The sequence below is a fragment of the Vicugna pacos genome, chromosome 33, assembly GCF_048564905.1.
Source record: "Vicugna pacos chromosome 33, VicPac4, whole genome shotgun sequence".
In the NCBI taxonomy this organism is placed as follows: domain Eukaryota; kingdom Metazoa; phylum Chordata; class Mammalia; order Artiodactyla; family Camelidae; genus Vicugna; species Vicugna pacos.
In genome coordinates, this window is record NC_133019.1 from 16847369 (window position 1) to 16872011 (window position 24643).

The 24643-nt window shown below is 42.4% G+C and overlaps 1 protein-coding gene across 3 annotated transcripts in view; it reads right to left on the reverse strand.

Moving 5' to 3' along the window:
* SIK2 (salt inducible kinase 2) overlaps positions 1-24643 on the reverse strand; it is a 109482-nt gene that overhangs the window by 16146 nt on the left and 68693 nt on the right. For all 3 annotated transcript variants that reach the window (XM_072954004.1, XM_072954002.1, XM_072954003.1), the window contains exons 4-8: positions 20743-20904; positions 7546-7670; positions 6975-7098; positions 5425-5645; positions 3584-3736 (exon numbers count right to left, since the gene is read on the reverse strand). In XM_072954004.1, the coding sequence (XP_072810105.1) occupies positions 3584-3736; positions 5425-5645; positions 6975-7098; positions 7546-7670; positions 20743-20904 (785 nt within the window). The remainder of the gene's footprint in view (positions 1-3583; positions 3737-5424; positions 5646-6974; positions 7099-7545; positions 7671-20742; positions 20905-24643) is intronic.

Genomic DNA, 24643 nt, shown 5'->3' on the forward strand with positions numbered 1-24643 from the left:
AAGCAGATACTACCAGTTTCTTTAAGAGTGGCAGTGAACAGTGATCATGCCTGCTAACTGTAACGACTTTTTTAGATCACGTTTATTGTCTTGAACCTCTTCTTCTGCCTTTATGCTTTACAGAGCCATGACAATTAAAGCAGTGTTCTCTCCGATGGGAAAAATCTCTGTTGCTCCAGTGGGAATATGCTTGTTATGGACAAAATTTGGCCCCTGCCCCCACTCCCATCCACGTTGAAGCCTTCATACCTGGAGTGACTGTATCTGGAGATAGGGCCTTAAAGGAGGTAATTAAGGTTATATGAGGTCATAAGGGTGGGGCCCTAATCCAGTAGGACTGGTGTCCCTCGACGAAGAGGCTGACACCCCAAAGATCTCTCTCCCTGCGTGTGCAGAGGAAAGGCAGTGCGAGGACACAAGAAGAAGGTGGCCACCTACAAGCCAGGAGCAGAGTCCTCTCACCCTGACGGCAGCTGGATCCTGGCCTTCCAGCCTCCAGAACTGTGAGAAAGCAGACTTCACTGTTGAAGCCACCCGTCTTTGGCGCTCCGTCACAGCGGCCCTAGTCGACTAACGCAAGGCTCTTCCTTACAGATGCGGAAGGCAACCTCTAACCAGCCCTTAAGGAAGAACTGGGATGAGTGTTTCACTCTTGTCTGCTTACAGCAGATGGACACCTGGAGTGGAAGGACTGTTAAAAACTAGTAGCTGGACTGTGTATAAAATAGATAAACAACAAGTTTATACTGTGTAGCCCAGGAAACTATATTCAATATCTTGTAGTAACCTATAATGAAAAGAATATGAAAACGAATACATGTATGTATATGTATTGCTGAAACATTACGCTGTACCCTGGAAATTGATACAACATTGTAAACTGACTATAGTTCAATTAAAAAAAAATCCACATGCACAAAGCAAAACAAACAAACAAAAAACCAACAACAAAAAAACCTTGCAGTTCATATTCACAAGAAAAAGGTGTGACATATTTTCTCTAAATAGTCACCTGCAGTCAATTTGATGTAACATTTCCCGCTTGTTATAAGGCAAATATAAGTACTCTGCTAAGATGGACATCTCACGGCTTTCTAAGTGGTGGTAAAGGGTTGTTTATCACTATACCACAAACTCCTAAGGGCAGGGACTGTTCCCTGGTACCTATGAAACTCTGATGGCTGGGGCTGTGCCTGGCACATAAGTGAACCAAACGGCTGCTATAAATTAACCGATTTGATCTTTGTAGCCAACTTATGAAGGAGGCACTGCTATTTCCATTTTGTATTGAAGGTCACTGGAGCTTGGAGACGCTGACTTGCCGAGGTCGCTCAGCTCGGTGTGGAACCCAAGGTCTGCCTGATTCCACAGCTCCGGGGATCTCTGTGTGGGATTCTGTCAATTCCTTATTCCCATGTCAAGTAACAAGCAGTTTGCCACTTCTTTCAAAAGATAGTATACCATCAAAGAATTCAAGGGAGAAGGCTCTACTAAAACTTGAAGCATATTACATTCCTAAAACAGAGAAATCTATTTTTTTTTAAACAAGTTCAGCACTAAACACTAGAACGTGAATGTTCTTGCAGGGAGGGGCGATCTTGTTTAAACCCAGGGCCCACTGCTTAGAATTCAGATGGCCCTCGAGGCAAGTCTATGAATGAGCACTGAAGATCTCTCCTTGAATTAGACACATCTGAAGTCACACTAGGTAGCTTTCTACGACAACTTGGGCCAAGGCGTAAAATGAAAAGAACTCATGGGGTGCTTGGTCATTAAAAAAAAAAGTTACCAAACATAAGAAGCTATGCATACATCGGAACCCCCAAGCCAAATCACATGTAAATTACATGTAACCTGAGATCCCCTAGGGAGTTTGCTTCAAGTTCAGACAGGACAGGCGATCATGTACAATAACCACACTGTATGTGTGCTCAGGAGCAGTCATCACGTAGCCCCCTTCCCTCACGTGTGCCACGTGTGTCTCAGAAGAACAGAGACTTGGGGGGGGACAGCAGTGCAGCCGGGGGCTTCCCTGCTCCCTGTCCTTCTGTCTGGCCATGTTTTCTAGAGGGAAGGGGCACTCCACCTCTCCCTGTTACTCCCTCAGCTCAGAAATTCTCATTTTATCCCCCTCCTCTCCATCTTGAAGGGCATACTATTCTACTTAAAAAAATTCCAGGGGCTCAGAGATACTTCAACCCAAATATCTGACTTGACTGATATATTAGTGTCAATATTCACATTATTTTAGATACCAAAGTATGTATAACAAAGTATACCATTTGCCTATTAAAATCAAGAAGATTTTCATTTCATTGGGGTTTTTTTCAAATGTTCTGTACAAGCCAATGCAAAATTCTATTATAATCCTATACATTCTGTAAAACTGCCAGAGAAGAAACACAAAGTCAAAACTTTTCTGCTCTCACTTGCACTTTAAATAAAGTCAGTAGTCACAGAAATAGATGGAAGTCCTAAGAGATCACAGGAACGAACCGTTTCTCTTTTCAACCTCTATGTAGATGATTTCCTGACCCCCTTCAGCCCCAGCTTCTCCAGGGGATCCAGATCCATCCTTCCTCATAAGCAGCTGAGTCAGTGCCACCCCAGTTCCCTCAGCCTCGGGCTCAACAGTGGAGTCATGTAACCAGCAGTCCCTTCCTCCAGAGTCTGCCTCCGAAGGGGTCCTGGCACTCGCCCCTTCCTGCCTACCTCCACCTGCACCATCTTAGTTCAAGTTTCAGTATTTCTCATCTCGGCTACTATACTGGTTCCCTAACTGCTCTCTCCAAATTTCTTCTCTCCCCTAACCAATCTAACCTTCCCCACGTTACCAGACTGTTTAGCTGAAAGTGTGGATATAATTTATCACTTCTTTTTGCTTAACAGTCTTCAGTAGTTCCTCATTTCTTCCTGAATTGTAAGTAAACTCTTTTACCTTGGCATTCAAAGCCCCTCACAACACGGCTTCAACCTCCACTCCAACTCTTCCATTTCCCTGGGCTTCAATTCAAGTGGATTGATTTGAAGAAGCCCTACACTTGCCCACTTGAGGACTTCTGTCCCCACTGCTTCCTCTGCCTCTAACTCCCGCCTCTCCCTAACGAAGTCCTACACGTCTGTAGAGCTGTCGTAAACGCCCCCTCTCCCACACAGCATCTCCCATTCAGATGTCTCTCTCGCTCCCCTTTGCTTCTGTAGCACTCACCTTCCTCTAATTTGAATGATGGCTATTTATGTATCGTTTTCCACACCCTCTCCTCTACAGTGCCTACACCTAGTACATCTGCGATAAAAATTTATTACATGAAACTGAACATACAGGCTAGTGACATTAATTCTCAACATAAGTGAATGATGTGAAATAAGTGAAAAATATTGAGAAATCTCTTAAAGAAAAAAATCCTTAAAAGGAGGAAGATGATCAAACATTCGATAATCTATTGAATGATGGAGAGAAACTTTACAGAAGAATGGGGTGTAGGGGATGAAATCCTAACGCTTTATACTACACGATGAAAAATGTGTCCAACATGTGAACAGACACACGCACGGATAAGACTACTGGCTGTTGGGGTGTTACCTTGGCAACTGTCTGTTCTGCGATGGTGCTGGGCCGACGCTGGCGGGCGTCGAGTCTCTGCTCCACCGGGAAGCTGCTCCTGTGTGATTTCAGGCGCTCCACCAACAAGTAATAAATGGCAGCAAAGTGGTTATAGCTCTTGTTCTGCAGAGACTGGACAAGAAAACAAGTGCTGAAGGCAGAGGACCACAAAAAAACCAGTCCAGGAATTTACATCTTTCTAAACAAGGAGGCAAGATATCATGTATTCTTAAAAACAGAGTATGCGTCAAAAGGAAAGCTATCCCAGAATTGAGAATGGAATACAGATAACCTCATTAATTATACAAAGGGCGATACCTCTGAATGACCTGACTGGCTCTTTTTTTTTATTTTTTAATTTTTTCAGTGGGGGAGAGGGGGAGGGAGGTAATTAGGATTATTTATTTCTTTACTTTTTAAAGAGGCGACACTGGGGATTGAACCCAGGACCTCGTGCATGCCAAGCATGCGCTCTACCACTTTGAGCTATAGCCTCCTGCAACTGGCTCTTTTACATTAACAGGATCCACTTGTGTGTCTGCATTCAGAGAAAATGCCCCAGTGCTGTCACGGGGTCCCATCTCATTGTCGCAACTATGCTGTAGGGTCAGGTAGCAACCTGAGCCCTGAGGCTCTAATTCCATTGCCTCAACACAAGTCCAACCCATTGCAAACTCTGAAGTGAATGATTAAAGTCTTTGGGGAAATTTCTGGTGATGACTTTGGGCTGGAGAATGACATTTGGACGCTAGGTTGAGAGACACTGTGTCTCCGTTCTTAGGTAATTTTTTCCTCTTGTTTTTGCAGTCCCACCCTTTTGAAACCTTGAAAATAAAGTTGCTTCCCAATTTCTCCCATCCCGGGCTGGCGAGCTCTCCCAGGATACTAACGGAGCAGAGCAACCACGGCTCCTCTGGTTCTAACTCCACGTGACAGGCTGCCTGGGTGCCGGGCAGCACAGCTGGATGCAAAGCTCTCACGGCAAACACTAGCGGAACTACCCCCAACCCCCCAGCTGCTGTTCGAGATCTCCTTCACCGGCAAGTACAAAAAAAAACCTCACTGAGCACATGATGAGCAAAGCAGGAGAGCAGTCTGGTTTCACTTACGGCTCCCACGAGGGAAAAGCCAGCACAGTTTGGGGCACTTTATATTCGCTGGGGGGCATTTTGCATTCTTTCTTGTTATGCTTCATCCTTAAAGACACTGGGGTTTTTTGTTTTTTTAATTGCTGTGGAGTTATTAAAAATATGTATATGCTGACTATTAAAGGACAGAAATAAAGCTGACAAGGAATTTCCCTGGTTCATGACCTTCTCAGCTCTATGACCCATAACACTTCCAAATCAGGAATCCACCTGGTTTTGCCTTCTCAGTTTCTTCAGTTCACAATCTAAATCCCAGTGTTTTTCCTCAATCTGATGCCCACCCTTGTTCCCTGCTCAGTCCTCAGCCTTGTTCTGGATCTGCAAATTTATGTTCCATATAAGCTAGTTCATTACCTGTAAAAAACCCTTATTCTTCATCTTAGCAGAAACCTTCTACTCTGTGTTTGTGAAGATTCTACCTTTGTCTTTTCTCAGTCCTACATAAACCCTTCCTTTTGAATTTTCTGGCAGATGAGGAAAAGGGAGGAATTCACACATTGAATAGAAACAAACATAGAGTGTGATGTGCTTTTCAGAGAACACTGAACAGTCACCTAGGTGCTGGGGATGGCCATGCCAAAGGACCAGATGACAGGAGCGAGCGTGAAATTTCGAGTTACCAAGTACAGCAGAGTTCTAAAAAATCTTCAGTTGAACCTCTACCCACTTTACCTCAATGGTTTTCTGTTGATCTATCCCAAGGCTGTGCATGAGTCGCAGGACCTGCTCATTAAATTCCCCAATGGATGGCTCGTTTTCTTGCCCTTGTGGATAGAGAACAGGCCTCTGCACAGGAACTTCTACGAGCATCCACTTATGCTCCTTGATCTGGGCTATGGTTAGCCGTTTGGATGGATCAAGGACCAGCATCCTTCGAATAAGGTGCTCACAATCTACGGAAAACACAATGTTACAAAAGTCGCGTAAGTCACCTTGCACCTCGGGGTAAATGCCTGACTCAGGTGGCTTGGCACAGTGGTCGGAATCTCTGCATCTGCACAGCACCCACTGGAAAGCAGACACTCAAATGAAGAAATGACTACCTGAAGGCCACTGGTAACTGTCAGGTTCACATGGTGAAGGCAGACACTACAACCAACATCACCGCGAGTGAACACTTAAGAAAAAGATGAGGACGCAGTTCTGGCCTGTTTTATACTAAATGAACCCAGAAGCTGAATTTCTCAACTGAAAATATCTAGACAGACTCAGGCTTCCTCCAAGAGAAGAACAAGCCTTCTTCTTTGAACGAGCAAATAATAAACGGATCGTCAGTCACTTCTGAGGCAAGAGCTCTTGCATGGACTGTCGCTTTTCTCCAAGTCACTTCAGCTGAGAAAAATGTACGTGGAGCAGGAGCTACTTCTGATGCCACTAAGTGACCCGCACGGTGCAGCTCGGCACGGGCGCCCTCCCCGAGCTGACTGTGCTGTTCGCCCCTCCACGTAAGCTAACCCTGTATCACCTGCTTTGTGCCAGGCAACAGGCTGAGTGCTGTAAGATTAGTTTAATTAATCCCACAACACCTCCATTAGCAACTGCTGTTATCACCATTTTACAGACTGAAGAAACTGAAGCACAGAGGGGGGCTACAACCTGCCAAGGCCAGACCGCCAGTAAGTGGGGGACCCAGGATTAAAACCAGGCGGTCTGGCTTCACAGTCTATCCCTTAACTACTAGATCATTACTTCCGTTACGAGGAAGAAATAAGTTAAGGATGATAACCAAAACCTAAACTAATGAGTAAACTGCTGCCCACGTAACAACTCAATGCAAGACTGGCAGGGACTACGGGATTTGATCTCAATTACAGATTTGCTAGTTGGTGTTAAATTTAATTAAAAACTTAATTTTGAAAAAAAACCCCTTAATTTTGCCACTTCCCACCAAAGATAGGGGAAAATCCATCACATATTGTGAAATGGTTGTGGGTCTGTATCGACAAAGTGCTTCTCTAAGGCTGAAACAAACCTGGGACATTTGCAGATTGACAGTAAAAGGAAAGACTTGCTTAACCCGGGAAACTCTGTTTTCAGTTACAAGCAGGAAGGCTGGAACTCCTCTCACCTACACGGAGGGGCGGCTTATGTCTATGGCTTTTAAAGTGACCCGGTCACGTTATTTGGCACCCGAACTCTTAGACGAAGGGAAGCCTTTTTCTCGGCACCGATCTGCATAACCAACTGTGTAAAGCCCAGTTTTAGGATAGACAGCTTGTTACCTTCTGACATGAAATACGGAATCCGGAATCTTCCTTCTAAAACCCTCTGCCTCAAAATTGGAAGACTTGGTCCATCAAAAGGCAGGGCTCCGCAGACAAGGACGTAGAGAACGACTCCCATGCTCTAGGGAGGAACACAACACAGTCACTTTTCCACTGACAACGTCAAACACTCCTCCTGTTCCTACATAACCCGGGGGCCCTTAAAAACACATGGACTGAAAAATTCCTGTATGAATTTACTACTTTCTCAGAATTAAAAACAACAACAAAAACCCCAAAACACTGACTGCTGCAGTAAAGTATCCTATAACAAAAAACAGAGGGCCTAAATTTAATCATTTTGATTGCTACTTGACTTTGAATTATTGCTGATATTAGGATGGTAACATCTGTCCCTAGAAATTCTTCCCGAGAATCGAATTCAAGATGCTCTGACTAGTTACAGTCCAGTGGACAGGGAAAGCATGAACTTCTGCCTACGTGTTAGGTACCAAGGGCTTCCAAGATGGGCCAGGGTACCAAGCATTATCTTTATAGATGCACTTAACACAGCTAAGCAAAGAAATACCCAAATATCCAGCTGTGGTCCTTCATACTGCTGCCCTTCAAAGACTTCTGGGGCTGCATACGGGGGGCTGCCACACCATGTCGCCAGCAGTTCACCGCTTTCAAAGAAATTTCCAAAACCGAAATCTATGGGGATGGAAATAAATGTTACTTTCATCTGTGCTCTCAAACTATACTGAATTTCTCATAACAAACTTTATAATATGCTACATGGACAATGTCACTACTCATGACTGTGAGAATGGGTTGACATGTATCTCGTGATGTTTCCTTAGCACTTAGCATAATGAATAGCAAACATCAGGTGTGCGGTAAACACGTATTGAATGAATGCGTAAATGAATCAAGTTTTCTTCTCAAAGAGAATGAGTGAGAGATTGGAGAAAGACTTTAAATCATGTATTTTTAAGGCTGAGAGAAAATCCATTGGTGTAGACAACCAACTTGAATTTGATAATCTTAGACTTTCCATTCTTCCATGATTAAGAGCTCTTTAGCCTACATGATCTATAAAGAAAAAAGTCAAATGAGTCGAAGTCCAAGATACTCACCTAAACACAATCAAAGGGCCGGCTGCTCTTACAGCCCTTACCCCGGAGCAGCAAGGTAAATACCCTTTTAAGGCAACTGAGCACAGTGGTTCCTAAGTAACAGCTCTTCTAAGCGTTGCCTGCACATCCTGAATTAGACAGATACTCATCTGAGCAGCTCATTAACATGCGACGGCTTTGTGGGCCAGCCGCAGGCCACCCAGCACCAGCTATCACTTATTTACTCATTTATGGAATGCGGTGGCGTGACACTTCAAAAGAGCTAATGGCCTTCCCCTCACGACATTAGTCATACTGCGTCTACAGCTCTGGTAAACTGCACGCACCCCGGACACACTGCACCCAGATGCCTGCAGGACACGGGAACGTTGCGGCAGAAGACAAACGTGGTGAGCTCTGGGGTAGACGCAAGCTTGTGCCCTTTCGCTAAGCCATCACACGGTCTCATGTTCTTAGTGAAGGAACAAAACTCCTGCTATTTTGTTAAGTTACAGCCATACTGTCTCAGGTTGGAACAGACTCCTGACTGAAGGACACACCTTGGTGACAGGAACTGGCTCCGCTCCCGGCCAGTGTATGCGCTGCAGGCAGAGCGAGGGGCCCCAGGGGACGGGAGCAAGTCCCCAGTGCCAGACTGACTGGCCGTGTGACTTGGGTTCAGTTTTTGTGAGCCTTGGTCACCTGTAACCCTGGAGTAGCCGTAGTCAGCAGGTTCCTGCGGGGATCCCACGAGTTCACATAAACTCACATTCTTTGCACACCTTGAGACGATGGCGCACTTCTGCACCTTAGAAGAGGCATTCTCTGAGCTGCCGGTGTAAAAAGTGGTGGCCAGTAGTAGTGACAGCGACAACTTCTGTGATCCCAATACCGCAGCCTCACGGCGGAGGATGACCTAGGAAGCTGGGGGTACCTACACCTGATTTCCAGTTTTGCTGCTTTCTAGCCTCAAGTCCTCTGTGTAATCTAAATTATTTCACCTCCCTGAACCTTACTTTCCTTATCTGTCAGTGTGGGGATAATACACCTACCCAGATAAGATATTGTGAAGATTAAATGAGGTTAGGAATGTAAAGTGCCTGGAGCACAGGAGATAATGCAATGTCAGCTTCCTTCTGCTGTGAAGCCATCACTACCAGTTACTGCCTTACAGAGAAAAAGGTCCTGAGGAAATACACAGGAAGGGTAGACAAAATGTGGAGAAGCTTAAGGGTTCAGAAGAGAAAGCATGATGCACAGGGGGGAAGGGGTGGGGCATCTACACCTGGCGGAACAACACTGGTCTGTCCTTGGCATCCAGGACAATGAGAACGCCTCCCTCCACCACGTGACTGTAGTTCAGTCCCGTAATCCACTTTCCAAAATGCCTGTCAGAGAGGTCTTCACTTCTCAAGTCCATCTCTGTGACTAAACACTCACGCCACAACCCATGTGTCCATATTGACAGGTGTTTCTAATTTCCTAGAAAAATTATACTCTTAAAGGAGCCAAGGGCTAGATGTCCGAATAACCTTTCAAGAGGAAAACATTAATTTCACTCACGCGAAAAGCACAAGATCTTGAAATAGGTCCAATAATTGCTGTACTTTGAACGGCAATCACAGGATGAGTTTTAGCCCATGCAAGTTGAGGACGCTCTCCAAACAGCATCGTAATGTTTTAACGTCTCCAAGAGCCATGACAGGGCTCCTTCGTTCTGAACCTTCCCCGACTCTGGCAGAATGAATGCGAAGGAGTGACCGGGACAGAGGACTGTCAGGAAGGCAGTCTGGACTCTGCTTCCCTGGGCTCTCTCACTGGTCCCTTCACACGGAGGAGAGCAAAAGCGAGGGAAGCGCCATGGTGCCTGTGCCAGCCCAGCCTCAACCTTGGCTGTGCACATCTGCTAACTCACAAGAAGGGGGTGCTAGACAGAAGTTACTTCTATTTCCTGTAAGGAACTGAAGAAAACAGGAACTTGAGTCTGTAGGACCATTAAGAGAAGCACTGAAAGACAAATAGGTTCCTAAAACTATGATAACAGCACGTATGCAGCCGTCTTCCATAACCCTGTCAAAGCACTTACACGCTGTACTTGTCATCAGCTGATGTCTGGGTGAAGGAAGGCTTTGGAGTCAGGCAGATCCTGGGTTTTCCACTTGGACAAAGTGTGGAGAAGCTTAAGGGTTCAGAAGAGAAGGGATGATGCACCGAGGTGGGGGGAGGGGCGTGGGCAAATGACTTAATTTCTCAGAGCCTTGGTAGCATTTGCAAAGTGGGGACAATGTCCACACTTCATAACAAGGAGTACCTTATACTCACCACAAGTGAGTCTATGTAGGTACATACATTTATAAGTAGACAGTACATCATGCTCTAGGCATGCTACCGAGACACGGCAGGTGCTCACTAAACAGCAGTGACCGAGGAAGATGCTCAACAGAAGCACAGCAATTCTCCGTCTCGTTTTGTCTTTCCCGTCACATGAACTCCTGGAGAGCAGAGAAGTGGGAAATGATACGTGTCTGTACTCCTAGCACTGAGCACACTGTCGGCAGACAGCAGCTGTTCAGCACAGGTTTGCTGAGTGAATATGTTGTCATCGTCTTTTTGAAAAATGCCAGAAGCTGACCCGAGCTCTCCATAGATGATTTCCTCTTCATAATCCCATGAGGTATCCTTATTTTAGGAGAGTGAGAGTAGAGAGTTAAGTACCTTTGCTAGAGGTTATACTAAGTCGTGGACGTGGAAGAGAAACCAAGTCTGAATACAGAGCCCTCCCTGTTACCCACCACCATCATGTCCTTCTCCGGCACAGCGATGGCCACTATTTTTGAGCAAGTTAATAATTGTCAGGTTTAAGAAGTAGCAATGGGAAGGCCCTTAAAAATAAAAGCCCTTTTTATTTCTTCACTGGAACCTGGACAATTTGCTTCATTCACAGCCTGCAGCTTTCTGCCTAAAAGCATATAGTGAGATGAGGGAAGAGCAAGAGGGATGAAATGCGCTAATGGCAGAGCTACGCAGGATTTCTCTCTCATCACTATTTATTCAAATGCAATGGATTGACGTTTCATCATCCCAACCAAGTTCTTTCCTTCCTTCATTAAACATGTGAGTGCGGACAGGTGTCAATCACTATGCAAACATGAAGGCAGTCTCACAACAACAGAGAATCATCAAGGACCCCTGATTTTTGGAAAGCATCCTTTCTTTATGCTTGACCCAGACCCAGGCTATGCTGGCCTTGCTGGAAAGGACCAATCCTTCTAGTTTAATGGCTTCTCTGAGCTCTGAGCTGCCAGTTAATACCTCAAATGCCCCTCAGGCACTTTGCTTCCTGTTTCTCTGTCATGGAACTTGACGCCATGCTATGCCGGATTGACTTTGATATTATTTAACTTTTAATTTTGAATTTATAGAAGAGTTGCAGCAATCAAGTAAGGAGAATTCCCTATGCCCTTCATACAACTTTTCCCCCTAATGTTAACATTTTCCATAACTATTAGCAAAACTATCAAAAACTAAGAAATAACATGGATTCAATACTTTAAACCACACACTTCAGTAAGATTTCACCAGTTTATTTCACTAACGTTCCCCTTCATCAGTGCTGGATTCCATGATGCACTTGGTCATCATGACTCCTAAGTCTTCACTAAGTGGTAAGACAGTTCCTTGGTCTTCCCTTGTCTTTCTTGACCATGGACAGTGCATTTGCAGACTGTGTCTCAGTCCGGGTTTGCCTGATGATTTTTCACGAGTAGATTAAGATGATGACTTTAGGGCAAGAACATCACAGAGGTGAAGCGCTCTTCTGAGTGGACCAGGTCAGGGGTGCACATAATTAGGTCTAACTACTGGGGTGGGGGGGTGTTAACCTTGATCTCTTGATTAAGGTAATCTCTGCTGGGTTACCCCACTGTAAAGGTATTATTTCTCCCTTTGTAATTAATAAATATTATGGAGAAGATATACTGAGACTATACCTACCATTTCTCCTTAAACTTTCACCCACTAATTTGGCATTCACTGGTAGGTCTTGACTGCAACAATAATTACTGTGGTGTTCTAAAGGTGAATTTTCACTTCCCTCATTCCTTCTACAGTTATTAATGACAATTCTTCTTTAAGGAAGAGTCGTCCCTTCTTCCCCTCTTATTTATTTATCATTAAATCATTTGTTTATTATTTATAATATTGTCATATTATAGTCATCATAAGTATTTATTTTATTCTTTGGGTTGTAAGTCAATATTATGGTTATTTATTTTGATGCTCAAATAGTTCCAGCTTTGGCCACTAGGAGCTAACTCAGGTTGGCTCCTGTACCCTTTCAACATGGCCCTCTCTTTTTAAAATTTCATTTAACTTTAGCTATTTCCTTATCGTCTGGCAGAACAGAAGATGTTCTAAGTCTCATCTTATATTTTCCTGCCCTAGCCCTGGAATGAACCACTTTTCCAAGGAGCTCTGATTCCTTTTACAGAGGAATGGTACTTAGAAACCAAGGCTAAGACCTAAATGTGCTCACTGCCAGTGGGATGTCATTGCATCTAGGCTCTGTCAGCATAGTTAGGAAATATATGTATGAATGCTAATCCATGTTTACACACACATGCATACACACACACATTTATTTTTGTACTCAACTATATGTACATGTATTAAGAAAAAACATCAACCCATGGCTTCACAGTGATAACGTCTAACTCAGGGCTCATTCTAGCATTATTTTGATACTATTTTTATTCGCGTATGATTGACTGAACAACTCCTGACAAACTTTTGAAGGTATAAGGGAGCTTTCTTCCTCTGCTGTAATTTGTCATTTGTCATTTGTGTGGGAGTAACTATTTTGAACTTTCACTCATAACATACCTTGAATTTGTCAGATCAATCAAGATTGTCAACCTTTCTTGAACATAGGAGGAGAAAGACAAATCTTTCTCAAAGAATCTCTTAGCTTCACAATTTTAGGGATGCTCAATATGAAATCATAAGAATTTTTTGAAACAAAATGAGCAGTCCTTCAACATGGTGTATAAGTTATAATCAAATCCAAAAACCCTTTATGTCTTGCTTACTTTGGACTAGGCATCACACACTAGGTACTTGTGTATAAATTATCTCATTTAATTGTGATGGTGGCCCTGTGAGGCATGACTGTCCTTACCTTATAAAGGGGGAAATAAAAGCTCCAAGTGGTTAACTGACTTACTGAAATATCTACAGCTGCAAGTGGCTTAGCCAGTATTCAAATCCAGGTCCTTTGAACTCCAAGCCAGGAGTCCTTTTTTTTTTTTTATTATATCACAGATGTTCTAAGAACATCATTAAGTAGGAGAAGTTTAATCCAACTTAAAACTGGAGGTAAGGCTGTTTAAACCCCAGGAAAAATCCTTTATATTAAATAGAGATGAGAGGTTTTCTAACTTATTGCTCTGCTAGCAGAACCTGATGAGTGAGGGTTTTCTTGTCTCTACAACACTGGATGCTATGTTGAAATCATCCTTAATAAGTGAATAGGAATGATTAAGATATTTGCAGAGTAAATGTCAGAAACACATTCCTACATTCATTTTAGAAATCTATATTCATTTCAAGCATGTGGGATGTGCTAAAATAGACACACCTTGTCCTTTTCACATGAAGATACATGCTCCCATCCTTGCAACGCTAAGACATATAGTCTGAGGTTTTACACGAACATTCGTTTTGAGATTTCCTGATACATCTGTGTTCTCTCACTTGGTTTCTGTGTGGCCTAAAATGTCAGTAGAAGAGAGGGGATCGGAGTGGACTCTTTTACCACAGAACAGATCAGTCACTGCTGACTGACTCATGGAAACCAACCTGGCCTCAAAAGCCAAGCCCTCCAATTGCCTCTTATCTAACTACCCAGTAACAGACCATGGATCTCTTTGAACACAGCATTAGAATTGCTGTATGGTTTTCTGCTTTATATTTTGAAAGTGACAGATTGATCTGTATCTTCCTGATAACAAAAAACTAGTGTTATTACTGTCATCACTAAATTACACAAACTATCAGTGCCCAAACATCATCAGCAAAGGGCCAGCGCTTTAGGAATAACAGACCCTTGCACAGTGAGCAAGCTGATTCTGACGCTGACTGTCTGATGGGAGCAGCGCACATCAGCGAATCCTGCTGTGTCTGTCCGAGTGAGACAGATCAAACGTTGGCCTGCACACGAAGCACCTGGGGAACCTGGTAAAATGCAGATGCTGGTCCCCAGGCCACCCTTCTAGCCGCCAGGGAGCCGAATAAAACAGAGGTTGCGAAAAAGATACAGAAGATGTTAATTTGCCACTGTTTATTGCTGCAATAAAATTTAATAAAAATACAATTATTGTTGCAATAAAAAGTAAATACTTTAATATTTAAATGACATAAAAACTAAATAGAAAAAGTCATTAGGTAAACTAAGTCATTTTTTTAAAAAAGGGAAAAAAGCAAACAAAACATTGAAAACCAGTCTTCCAGCTAAGAAAATGTAAATGATTTCTAGGAACCAACACAACCAAGGTGATTTTTTATCACCAGCCGTGTGTTATAACGTCTAATTCATAATTTAAAAAATCCTCCCACAGAGAAGCCGATGGCTTTAGGGTTAAATTTATCCTCGTTTCTGAAACTGCCAGGAGAATTCAGATATCCAGTCTTGCCGAAGAGTTACACATCTTTTGTAATTATTATAATCGGAGCGAAGACAATTAATGAGGAAGTGAAAGCTGACAAATGGAAGGTAGCGGAGTGTACAGAGGGAGCTGACCCGCTGCACAGACTCAACACCCATCAGCCGGCACTGACGTCAACGGATACTGTGCTGCCCACCAGCGAGGAGGGGCCAGCTGCGCAGCTTGCTTCCACACATCAGTCACTCCCTCCCCACCTGCCACGAGGGCACAGGGACAGTCACCACAGTGGAGATGGCACGTGGGTCTGCTGAGCAGCGAGAGATACCTGTGTGTCCGATGAGCGAGTTCAGTGAGCGAAGAAGCAAATACATGATTCTCCTCAGCCCCAAATGGAGTGGGGAGGAGGAGGGAGGTGAAGAAGGGGAACACAAAACCAAACCAAACCAAACCCTTAGCGCTGTCTTCCATATTCCAGGCTTAACGTGCTGCCAGCGCTAAGTAGGCTTGAAGGATAAAAACAAGGTCTCATTGTGTTTGCTGATGCAGAGCTCTTTTCACATTTTACGTAATATGAGTGGCGGCAGGATAACAGATGGAGACTTTTCATAAATATTTTACCAATAAAACCTGCCTCAGCCTCCCCTGCCCTTTTTTGGTTCCAGGGTACAAAATGTGAATTACGTATACAGAAACCTTGTCTCAGGATCTAGTAAGCAGAAAGGCTGTTAGAAACAATGATGAAATGATGGGCTACTCAGGTCATAGGTCAATTCAGAAAGCAAGCATTCCTCTTGGGCTAAAGGCAAGTGACTTGTGGTGCACAGGTCAGAGTGATCAGGCTCACTACACATTACTAGTTACATTTAAGGTCCCTCTCAAAAAAAAAATTAACTTGCATCAAGCAGAGACAATTTAGAATACAAATGATGAACTCCCCTTGGTCCTCAAAGATTTGTATTAATAAGGCTCTAAACCCTGGTAATTCAAAAAAAAATAAGACATGCTGAGGGGGGTTATATGGCTATCAAAATTGTCAGGATTTGTTTTCACATGGAATTAATTATACCCTGAAGATAAATAATAGCTACCTTTTATTGAGTGTTTACATGGTGCCAGGAAGTTCAATTGACAATTTATTTAACAAACGCTTAAACAGCGTTAACTATGTACCGGGCACTGTTCTAAGAACTCTGCAAATATTAACTAGAAACCGCTATAAGATACAAACTTCTGTCACTCCCTCTTAACCGATAAGGAAGCCGAGGACAGAGAGGTTAGGTAATGTGTCCAAGGTCATGGAGCTAGAAGTGGCAGAACCAGGATTCAAACCCAGGCAGCCCGCAATCCTACCTGTTACCCTCCCTGCCTCTAACATTATCACTAATACCTACCGTGTTCCTGAGAAACACATTAATCTCTGTTTGATAGATTTGGAAACCTAGGCTCAGCCAGGTTAAGTCACCAGCCCAAGGTCAACCAGCCAGAATTTGCACCAGTCCTGCCTGACACCAAACTCCACAATCTTCATGTGAAGCTGTGCTTGAATTGTGATATTTTCTGAAAACTTCCTCCAAGTAAAATTCATACATTTTAATTCTTATCTAAGTATTTGTTATAAACATTTCAGATTAGGAAAGCTGAAGAATAAAACTAAATGCCCTTCTTCTATTTATTCTCGGGTTTAATGCCTGAGAATAACAGTCATGGCTAAAATGGCTCGGGGGAAACAGCACTGTGACGATTGAAACTCACGAAAGCCAGCATTTCTTTGCATCCTGCCTGTTACTCTGAATGTCCTAACGCTTGTACTTTGTGAAGGCTGGAGGTCTCATAATTGAGGTGACGAGCGCACCCAGATGGGGGTGAACCCACGGCTCACCAGTGTCTGAAGTCTTCACTCATCGGAGGAGCACAAATGAGAAGCTGATTTCAAAACCAAGTTTCTGCATTTATTAAAATGAGCCACATCTGATACTTCTACCCCATTTCCTTTCTTATAAACAGAGACATATATTTTAATTTTAACCTCGTTTTGGTTTGTGCTGCTCTTCAATTTCAACACACAAGACGGCTGGAACTGTTCATTTATTCAGCTCATTTAGCAACTGAAGAGATCTTCACAAACAGAATAAACAGGAAAGTATGATTTAAGGGAATAATTTTGTATTTTATTCTGGGGTTTTGCAGTTTTTCCATGGAGCCCCATTTTTCCTAGATGTGTTGGATTTCCTTGAATTCAAGAAGAAAGGGGAGGGTATAGCTCAGTAGTAGAGTGCATGGCCAGCCTGCATGAGGTCCTGGGTTCAATCCCCAGTACCTCCTCTAAAAAAATAAATAACTAAGTAAACCCAGTTATCTCTCCCACCAAAAATAAATAAATAAGAATTTTAAAAATTAAAAAATCCCTAAATTAAAAAAAACCCAACAAAACCAGAAGAAATTTTTAAGAAGAAGCCTCAGAGATCAGAAGATATGTTCTGAAAGGGAAGCAAGGCCATAAAAATGTCTAAAAATCCATGCGTAAAAATAAATACCCTGGAGAAATTCTTTACCAGCACTGGGACACATCTCAATTTTTGATGGCCATGTGAAATCCTTCATGCTCTGTGTCTGCCCACCTGTCCAGGCTCCTTCCCTACACTCCTCACTGGCACTTATGTTCCGATGGGTCTGGTCCGTCCTGTCCTTACACACTTTGAGTTCTCTGGCCCGCCTGTCTTTGCACCTGCTGATCCATCTGCCTGGAGCTGCCATCCGTACCTCACCCCCTCGACACACTCTCCCCCTTCGTCCTTCTCTTCCCCAGTCTAACCACAAATGCTTCCTTCTCAGTCAGGTCTTAGCTACCAATTTCCCTGCGTCTTCGAGGCAGAGTCAGTCCTTCTCCGAGCTTCTTGGTCTCTACAACAATTATTATTATTTTTTTAATGTTCTGTTTCCTTAAAGGTCCGGTTCTGGATTAACTCCTTCAGGTGAGAGCAGAGTTGAGCTTTTTTGCTTTTTTGTCTTGAAATATCTGAATCTCCAGGACTTAGCCCAGGAGCATAGAAGATGCTTAATAGACATTTGTTAAAATTTGGGGGACATGCTGGTAAGGATGACAGAGAAAAAATGTGGGCAGGAAGAAACTTGAGAACCTATAATACTGTGGGTACACGTGTGTGTGTGCGAAAGTGTGTGTGTGTGTGTGTCCATTTGAGAGGTATGGAATCAAAGATGCTAAATGTACATATACTGAATGATGGAACCCCAAATTTAGTAGTGAGTACTCCTTGAGGAATAACTGACAAGCAACGCTTGGAAACTACAACACGGCGTCGTGGAGGAAGCACAGATATTGTGGTCAGAGACCTAGGTTTGAATTCCAGGTCTGACTTAACATCTGAGTCACCTCTGCAAGTTACTGAATCTCTTTGTGTTTCAACTTTCCCATCTAAAAACTGGCAGTCCCCGTGCAGCTTCTGCGGTTGCTGTGCAGATCAAATGATACAAGCGTCTAGCAGAACACCTGAAAATAGTGAAGGCTCAATAAATGTTAGCTTAACCAGTGAGAACCAGGGCAGGTCTCTGACACTTAACCTGTCTTCCAGATAAAAATCAGAAGGCCTTGAAGGTTAGATATTCAAAAATAAAAATAGTAAAAACAAACAGAAAACTGAATTTCACATAATGACACTAGGAATATTGAGTTTACCTACTTATATTACAGAAGACATTTTTACAGCCAGGCAAAACTCAGTTATAACCTTAAAGGAAGATTCTGTATATTCTGTTTGCAAGTTTACTTGGTGTTCTATTTTGACATTTTCTTCTTGAGATGCTAGTGACAGAGCACTCTGTAAATTCCTATAGCATAGGACTCACACCTCTAATCTCTCTTTCTCTGCCTAAAAAGACCCCCAGAACCCCTCTGGGGTATTGTTTTTGTGAACTTTTTGTTTTGGCTATAAGGGAATGTAAAGGTGAAGTAGGGTTTCCCCCTTCTTTCTACAGAGTAAAGAACTTCAAAAAAAACAAAAACACAAAAAACCAAGAGCCTTCTCTGAGAAGGACAATTTTAGGGCAGCTGATGCTTTCAGGGAGAAGTAAACAAAAACCTCCAGTGAGGTGCCCTACAGAAGGCCGGCAAAAAAGAGCGAAATGAATGAGACCAATGGAAGGGCCAGAGGAAGGAAAAGTGGGAGAAATGAACACACATTATAAATTACAAAAACACTAATATACTAAATAAAAAACATTGTCTTATTCAGGCAATCCCATTAGGGAAAAAAAATCACAGACTACAGAATGGAAGAGCCATTACTTCCCTGAAACATATGTGACACTGGCATTTGAAATTAATTATTAAAATTAAAATAAGTAAAAGTTAAGTTAGTAAAAATTACTTATTTGCCTTCCTCCAAATGCCCAAGGCAAAAATGGTAAACAGCACAGACATAAACAAGTTAAATGCACAAATCAGAGGCTTTTTCACTTATATTTTGACCAAAATGCAGCAAAATGGGGCAGGTGATTCCTCCCTAAACTTAGTGAGTCCAGTGAGTATCCAAGCTGGCTAGTCGACCATTTCTTGGTCATCCTTTCATGCAGGCGGCTCTGTCCCTCAGCTTTTGTATTGTGCCCTTTATCCTCTTCCAAACCCTAACCGAAATAAATCTCTCCCTCCCACACCTACAGCCTCTACTACTGCTCCTCTCTGCACACCCACATTTTCTTAATTGGACAGTTGCCTTAGATCCCTATTAATCTCCCTGTCTTCAGTCTTACCCACGTCTCCCACCCCTCTTCACTCTGCAGCCAGAGAGACACCTTTCTAACATGCAAATCTAATCACGGCATCCCAGTCTCCCTTCATTCCCAGCCCCACCCCCACCCCAAGATTTCCAACAGGCTACACTCCCTATCACCTACAGAATAAATAAATAAAATCTTTTCCACGAGATTTGTCCATGAATCTTTCGTGTTCTGGTCTTTGCTTCCCTGCTCCTCCTGTATCAGTGCCCCTCACCTACAGATTTTGCATTTCACCAAATACTGAACAATAGTTCCCCACCATTCCAGTCTTAATCTCTCTCTCTCTTACACGTGTGGTATTTACATAGCTTCCTACCTGTCTGCAATACCCAACTTCTATTTATCTTCCTGGCGAGATTCTAACTTCTCTCTCAAGCCTAAATTCAAACAGTTCCTTCTCTGAGAAGCTTCCCTGACTTCTCAGGTAGACGGATTGGATGTTCCTACGTCTGAATTTCCACTGCAGTTTGTACATATGTTTTTGGATAACTAGCACATTGTATTTTAATTATTCTTATCTCCCCACTAGACTTTTAAGATCACAGGAAGTGACTTTTTGATTTGTATCCTAGCACAGAACAGCACCAGACACATAAATATTTATTGACTGAACGACAGCTTTGACCATGTGAATAAGGAAACTTGGAATATAAAACATAAAAGTTTTCACAGCTGTGAAAAGGGCAGAAGGAAAACCAGCAAAATAATCCTTAGTCTCCATGTTATAAATCAAAACCCTATTGCATCAGAGCCAGGCAAAGAGCGTCTGTGCCCCAAAGGCTTCTCATGCTATTTCCATCACCTCCTTTGTCTTTTCTCTGTCTGCAGTCTCTTGGCAGTCACCAGTCATTACTGAGAGAGCAGGTTTTTACGACATTATTAAGACAGTGACCTACGCTGTGCCTCCAGCCCGATCAGCCCCTCCAGTCGCCCACACGCTCAGTGGCCTGCCACAAGGAGACTTGGACGCAGATCAGACTGAGGATACAAGTCAGACCCCAGTCGCGCTCCTGTCACTGTGTGTCTATCAATAACCTTATTTCTGTTCCTTTTCATTACACGCAGAACTAAGGAAATGAATAAAATACACCGTGAGAGAGCTCCATGTCATGGGTAGAGGCGGGCCTGAGTCTCCGCCTGCAGGTCTGTGTCCCCACCCCGAGGGCCACGGCTCCTGTCTGATCCCGTTAGAGCCAGCTGTGTCCCAGGTACCTGCTATTTTGATGTTCATGTTGTTATCCAGCAGGAGATTTTCAGCCTTGAGGTCACGGTGTACAATCTTCCGACTGTGACAGTAATCGACAGCGGACAGGATTTGCCAGAATTTGCGCCTGGCCTCAGACTCATTTAGCCGGCCGTGATTTGCAAGGTAGTCTGTGAAAGAAAAAAGAATTCAGAATTCTTCACACACACACACACACAAAACCTCACTGTTAGTATTCAGCATTGCTTTTTCCTCTAAAAAGTTCTTTTAATAACAAGGGTTAGTGTTCAAGTAAAATGCTATTTTCCAAGTTCCTTGCCTTGAGAAAAGTAATTCCGATCATATCTCATGGGAATCCAGATGAGTGGAGAGACCCCGAGATCAGACAGCAGTAATTGGCATAATATTCATAGTACAATTCAAAACGCTTTTTTAAATTAAGAAGTACAAATTACTATGCATAAAATAAATAAGCAACAAGGATATATTGTATAGCACAGGGAAACATAGCCAGTATTTTATAATAGCTTTATTTAAAAACATTTTTTGTATATATATATTTTATTGAGGTATAGTCAGTTAACAATGTTGTGTCAATTCCTGGTGTACAGCATAACGCTTCAGTCATACATGAACATACATACATTCATTTTCATATTCTTTTTCACCATGAGTTACTACAAAGTATCGAATATAGTTCCCTGTGCTATACAGTATGAACTTATTTATCTATCTATATTAGTTAGTATCTGCAAATCTCAAACTCCCAATTTTAGAATAGCTTTAAATAGAGTACAATCTGTAAAAATATTGAATCACTATGCTGTACACTTGAAACTTATATAACGTTGTAAATTAACTATACTTCACTTTAAAAAATGCTTTTTTAAGCCTAAACCCTCCCTCTGTTCTTTTGTTGAAAAATTTACTGAATATTTTTCCTAACCACATTTTAAAAATAAAATTTATATAAGACAAAGAAGGTAAATAAATTCTCTGATATCCCATCAGACAAACGATATCATTCTTTCAAACAACCATTCATGCTGTTATTATACAAAACACCTGTAAGAGGAGATATGATGGTCCCTGGAAATAGCTTAAATAATTCACTCTGTATTCCTGTTCAGTGGAGCAATTCTGATCTACCCCGGAACACACAGACTTGTTCTCAAAACCGTGTTCTCTAAACATATACTTTTACAAGATACATTAGCTACCTTTGTGCAATGTTACAGTATCTATTAAAGCAGTTTATTTAAAAAATTAATTCTGCATATGTTCACATGAATTCAATTACATTACAACTTAGTCAAGTCTCACCTGAAGACCTAAAAGGCCTCTGAAATGATCTTTTGAAGGAAAGGGGTCAACATAAACCCTGAAAGGCATTTCTATTTAAGATTATTTTCCGAAGTCAGGAACTGTATGGGTACATCAATATTCACAGTCACCTTCACATATTCTCTGCGCTAGGCTTTGTGGTTTTACTGGTTTTTAAATTCCATGTCTTTGGCTCATGCCACCCTCAGTATTTACAGTAACATTTACTAACACCTGCACAACAATGTACAATGTATAAAGCATGTTCCTATCACAGTGTCTCACTTAATCTTCCTAGCAGCCCTAACTATCGCTCTAATTCCCATTTTGTGGATGAGGAAACTGAAGATCAGAGGGATTAAGTAACCTGGCTGAATTCACACAATTGGTAAGCAAATGGCTGATGTGAAACTAGAAACTTTGAGTTTTTAAAAAAAAACCCAAAATGTAGCAAGCTTCTTTACTAGACTCCTGCTGCATCCTATCTATCCGTTCAGAACCCTGCTCAGATGCTCCCTTGCCCTAAAACAGTCCCTCACCACTCAGGTAGTAACAATCTCTCTCCTCTCAACCCCTTATCACTCATAACACACTGCCTCACACTTTCATTATCTGCTTATGCATCGTAAATATCTCAATGTGCGTGCACATTTGCAAATGCACATGCAGACCCATCTAGCCCTAACTCGAGCACATTGTGCCTTACACAATGAAAGATCTTCATGTAAGCTTCCTGAGGGCAGGGGCCTTTCTCTTCTCTACTCCCCACGTTGCTCAGCACGAAGCACAAAACATCACAGGCAGAGCACTTCCTAAATACTTAGCTGGTTAAGGTCTTAATATGGATGGTTTCACGGACCTTCCCAAAAACACCATTATAAAACTGGGGCAGCATCACTCTACTGTACATGTTACAGGCTTTAAATGTAAGTGAACATGTTGTATATTTTTCAGGATCTGCTATCATCACAACCTGAGATGATCAGCTTGTCACCCCTTCCCTTGGCCTTTACAGAGCTCACAGGGTAGCTATTCATACCTCTAAAGGAGAAAGAAAGGCTCACTGAAGAACAAATACGTAGATTTTTCAGCCAAAATGTCTGAACTGACATCAGACTGACTCTGTCTAAGTAAACTCGCAAGTGGACAATTCTATTGATAAGAGTAAACCAAAGCCCCGTGTCTACACTGGCTGAGCTGGGAAGTCTGAACAAAGGGTGGTACCCTTGGGCAAACATAACTTCTGCAGGGGAATGAGCATGCTTTCCGTGAGGGGTTATCTTTTGGCTAGTTAGCATTATCTTTCCTAAGATTGCACCCAAATGCTGTGTAAATTCCATCACTAAATGAGACAGTTTTTTTCTCATAGACAATTGGTTGGTTCACTTCCCTAAATAGACAAAATTTCTTCCTATTGAAAATGCTGAGTCAGCATGGGCCAATGGGAAAGATTTCAACAACTCAGACAAATGTTAATAAAGACCTAATGTGGATAAGTCCAAGTTAATAGATATGGAAAAATAACCCAAACTATTGCCTGCAATACGAGTCCTGGGAAGCTCAATAGAACCTACAGTAATGGACTGTTTGTTGACGTGATCAGTCCAAACTGGAGCTCCCACAGCCGAGGGGGATAAAAAGCTTTGAAGCCTGGCTGGAAGGGCACTGTTTGAAAAACAAAGGCACGGTACATCCTAACCTAAAATTACCATCTAAAGCGACAGTCATCACACTTCAGTAAACCTGTAATACACTGTGACAAAAAGGACGACATCCATGTTCCAGAGGTTTAGAGACCAACCATTTAAAGAGGAAGTATCTTCACTCTTTAAGTGAAAATCTCAGCGAGTATTCCAGTATTCCAGCCAATCTATGATCTTCCCCTTTCGTTACGATTTCTGTGGTGCAGGCAGCCTGGGAAACTCTCTGCTGAGAGATCAGTAACAGAAGTAACTGAGGCAAAAACCTGTGGCTGCAAATTACATCAGTTTAGGTATAAACACCATTCCTACGAGGGGCACTGTTACCAATCCAAGCTCAGTTAGTGCACAAGGTCTAAAGATAACATATGAAAAGCATATGGTTCACATTAAAAACTTAACTATGGTTACAGAAAAAAACTTATGAGTGTAACAGCAATTCTCTATACTAACTGCCCATGTGTGTATTTTTTGATGAATGGATAGTTTAAAAAAAATTCTTCTTTCTTATGTTCACATTTGTTCTGATTGTTAAGTGAAATGTAATTTTATGTTTGTTGACTTTAATAACGAAACTTTTTAAAGCTATATTTTGTTATGTCCTCTTCCCTCCCCTGGTTTTTGCCTTTATGGTAATTGATTTTTATTGTATGTTACAAAAATCACAGTCTGAGACAATTAAAAATATTGGTCTTTTAATACTGGTAATTTGAGGAATACTGGTACAGACAAGTAAACAGGCAATTTGAATATCCTGTGACAGAGCTAGCCCAGGAATAAATACATCCTAAGAAGTACTTTTGTACATACCTTTAAATTTTTTATCATCAAAGTTTCCTCCCCTCCTTCTCCTCTCTCCCTCCCTCCCTTCTATCACTGCAGCAAT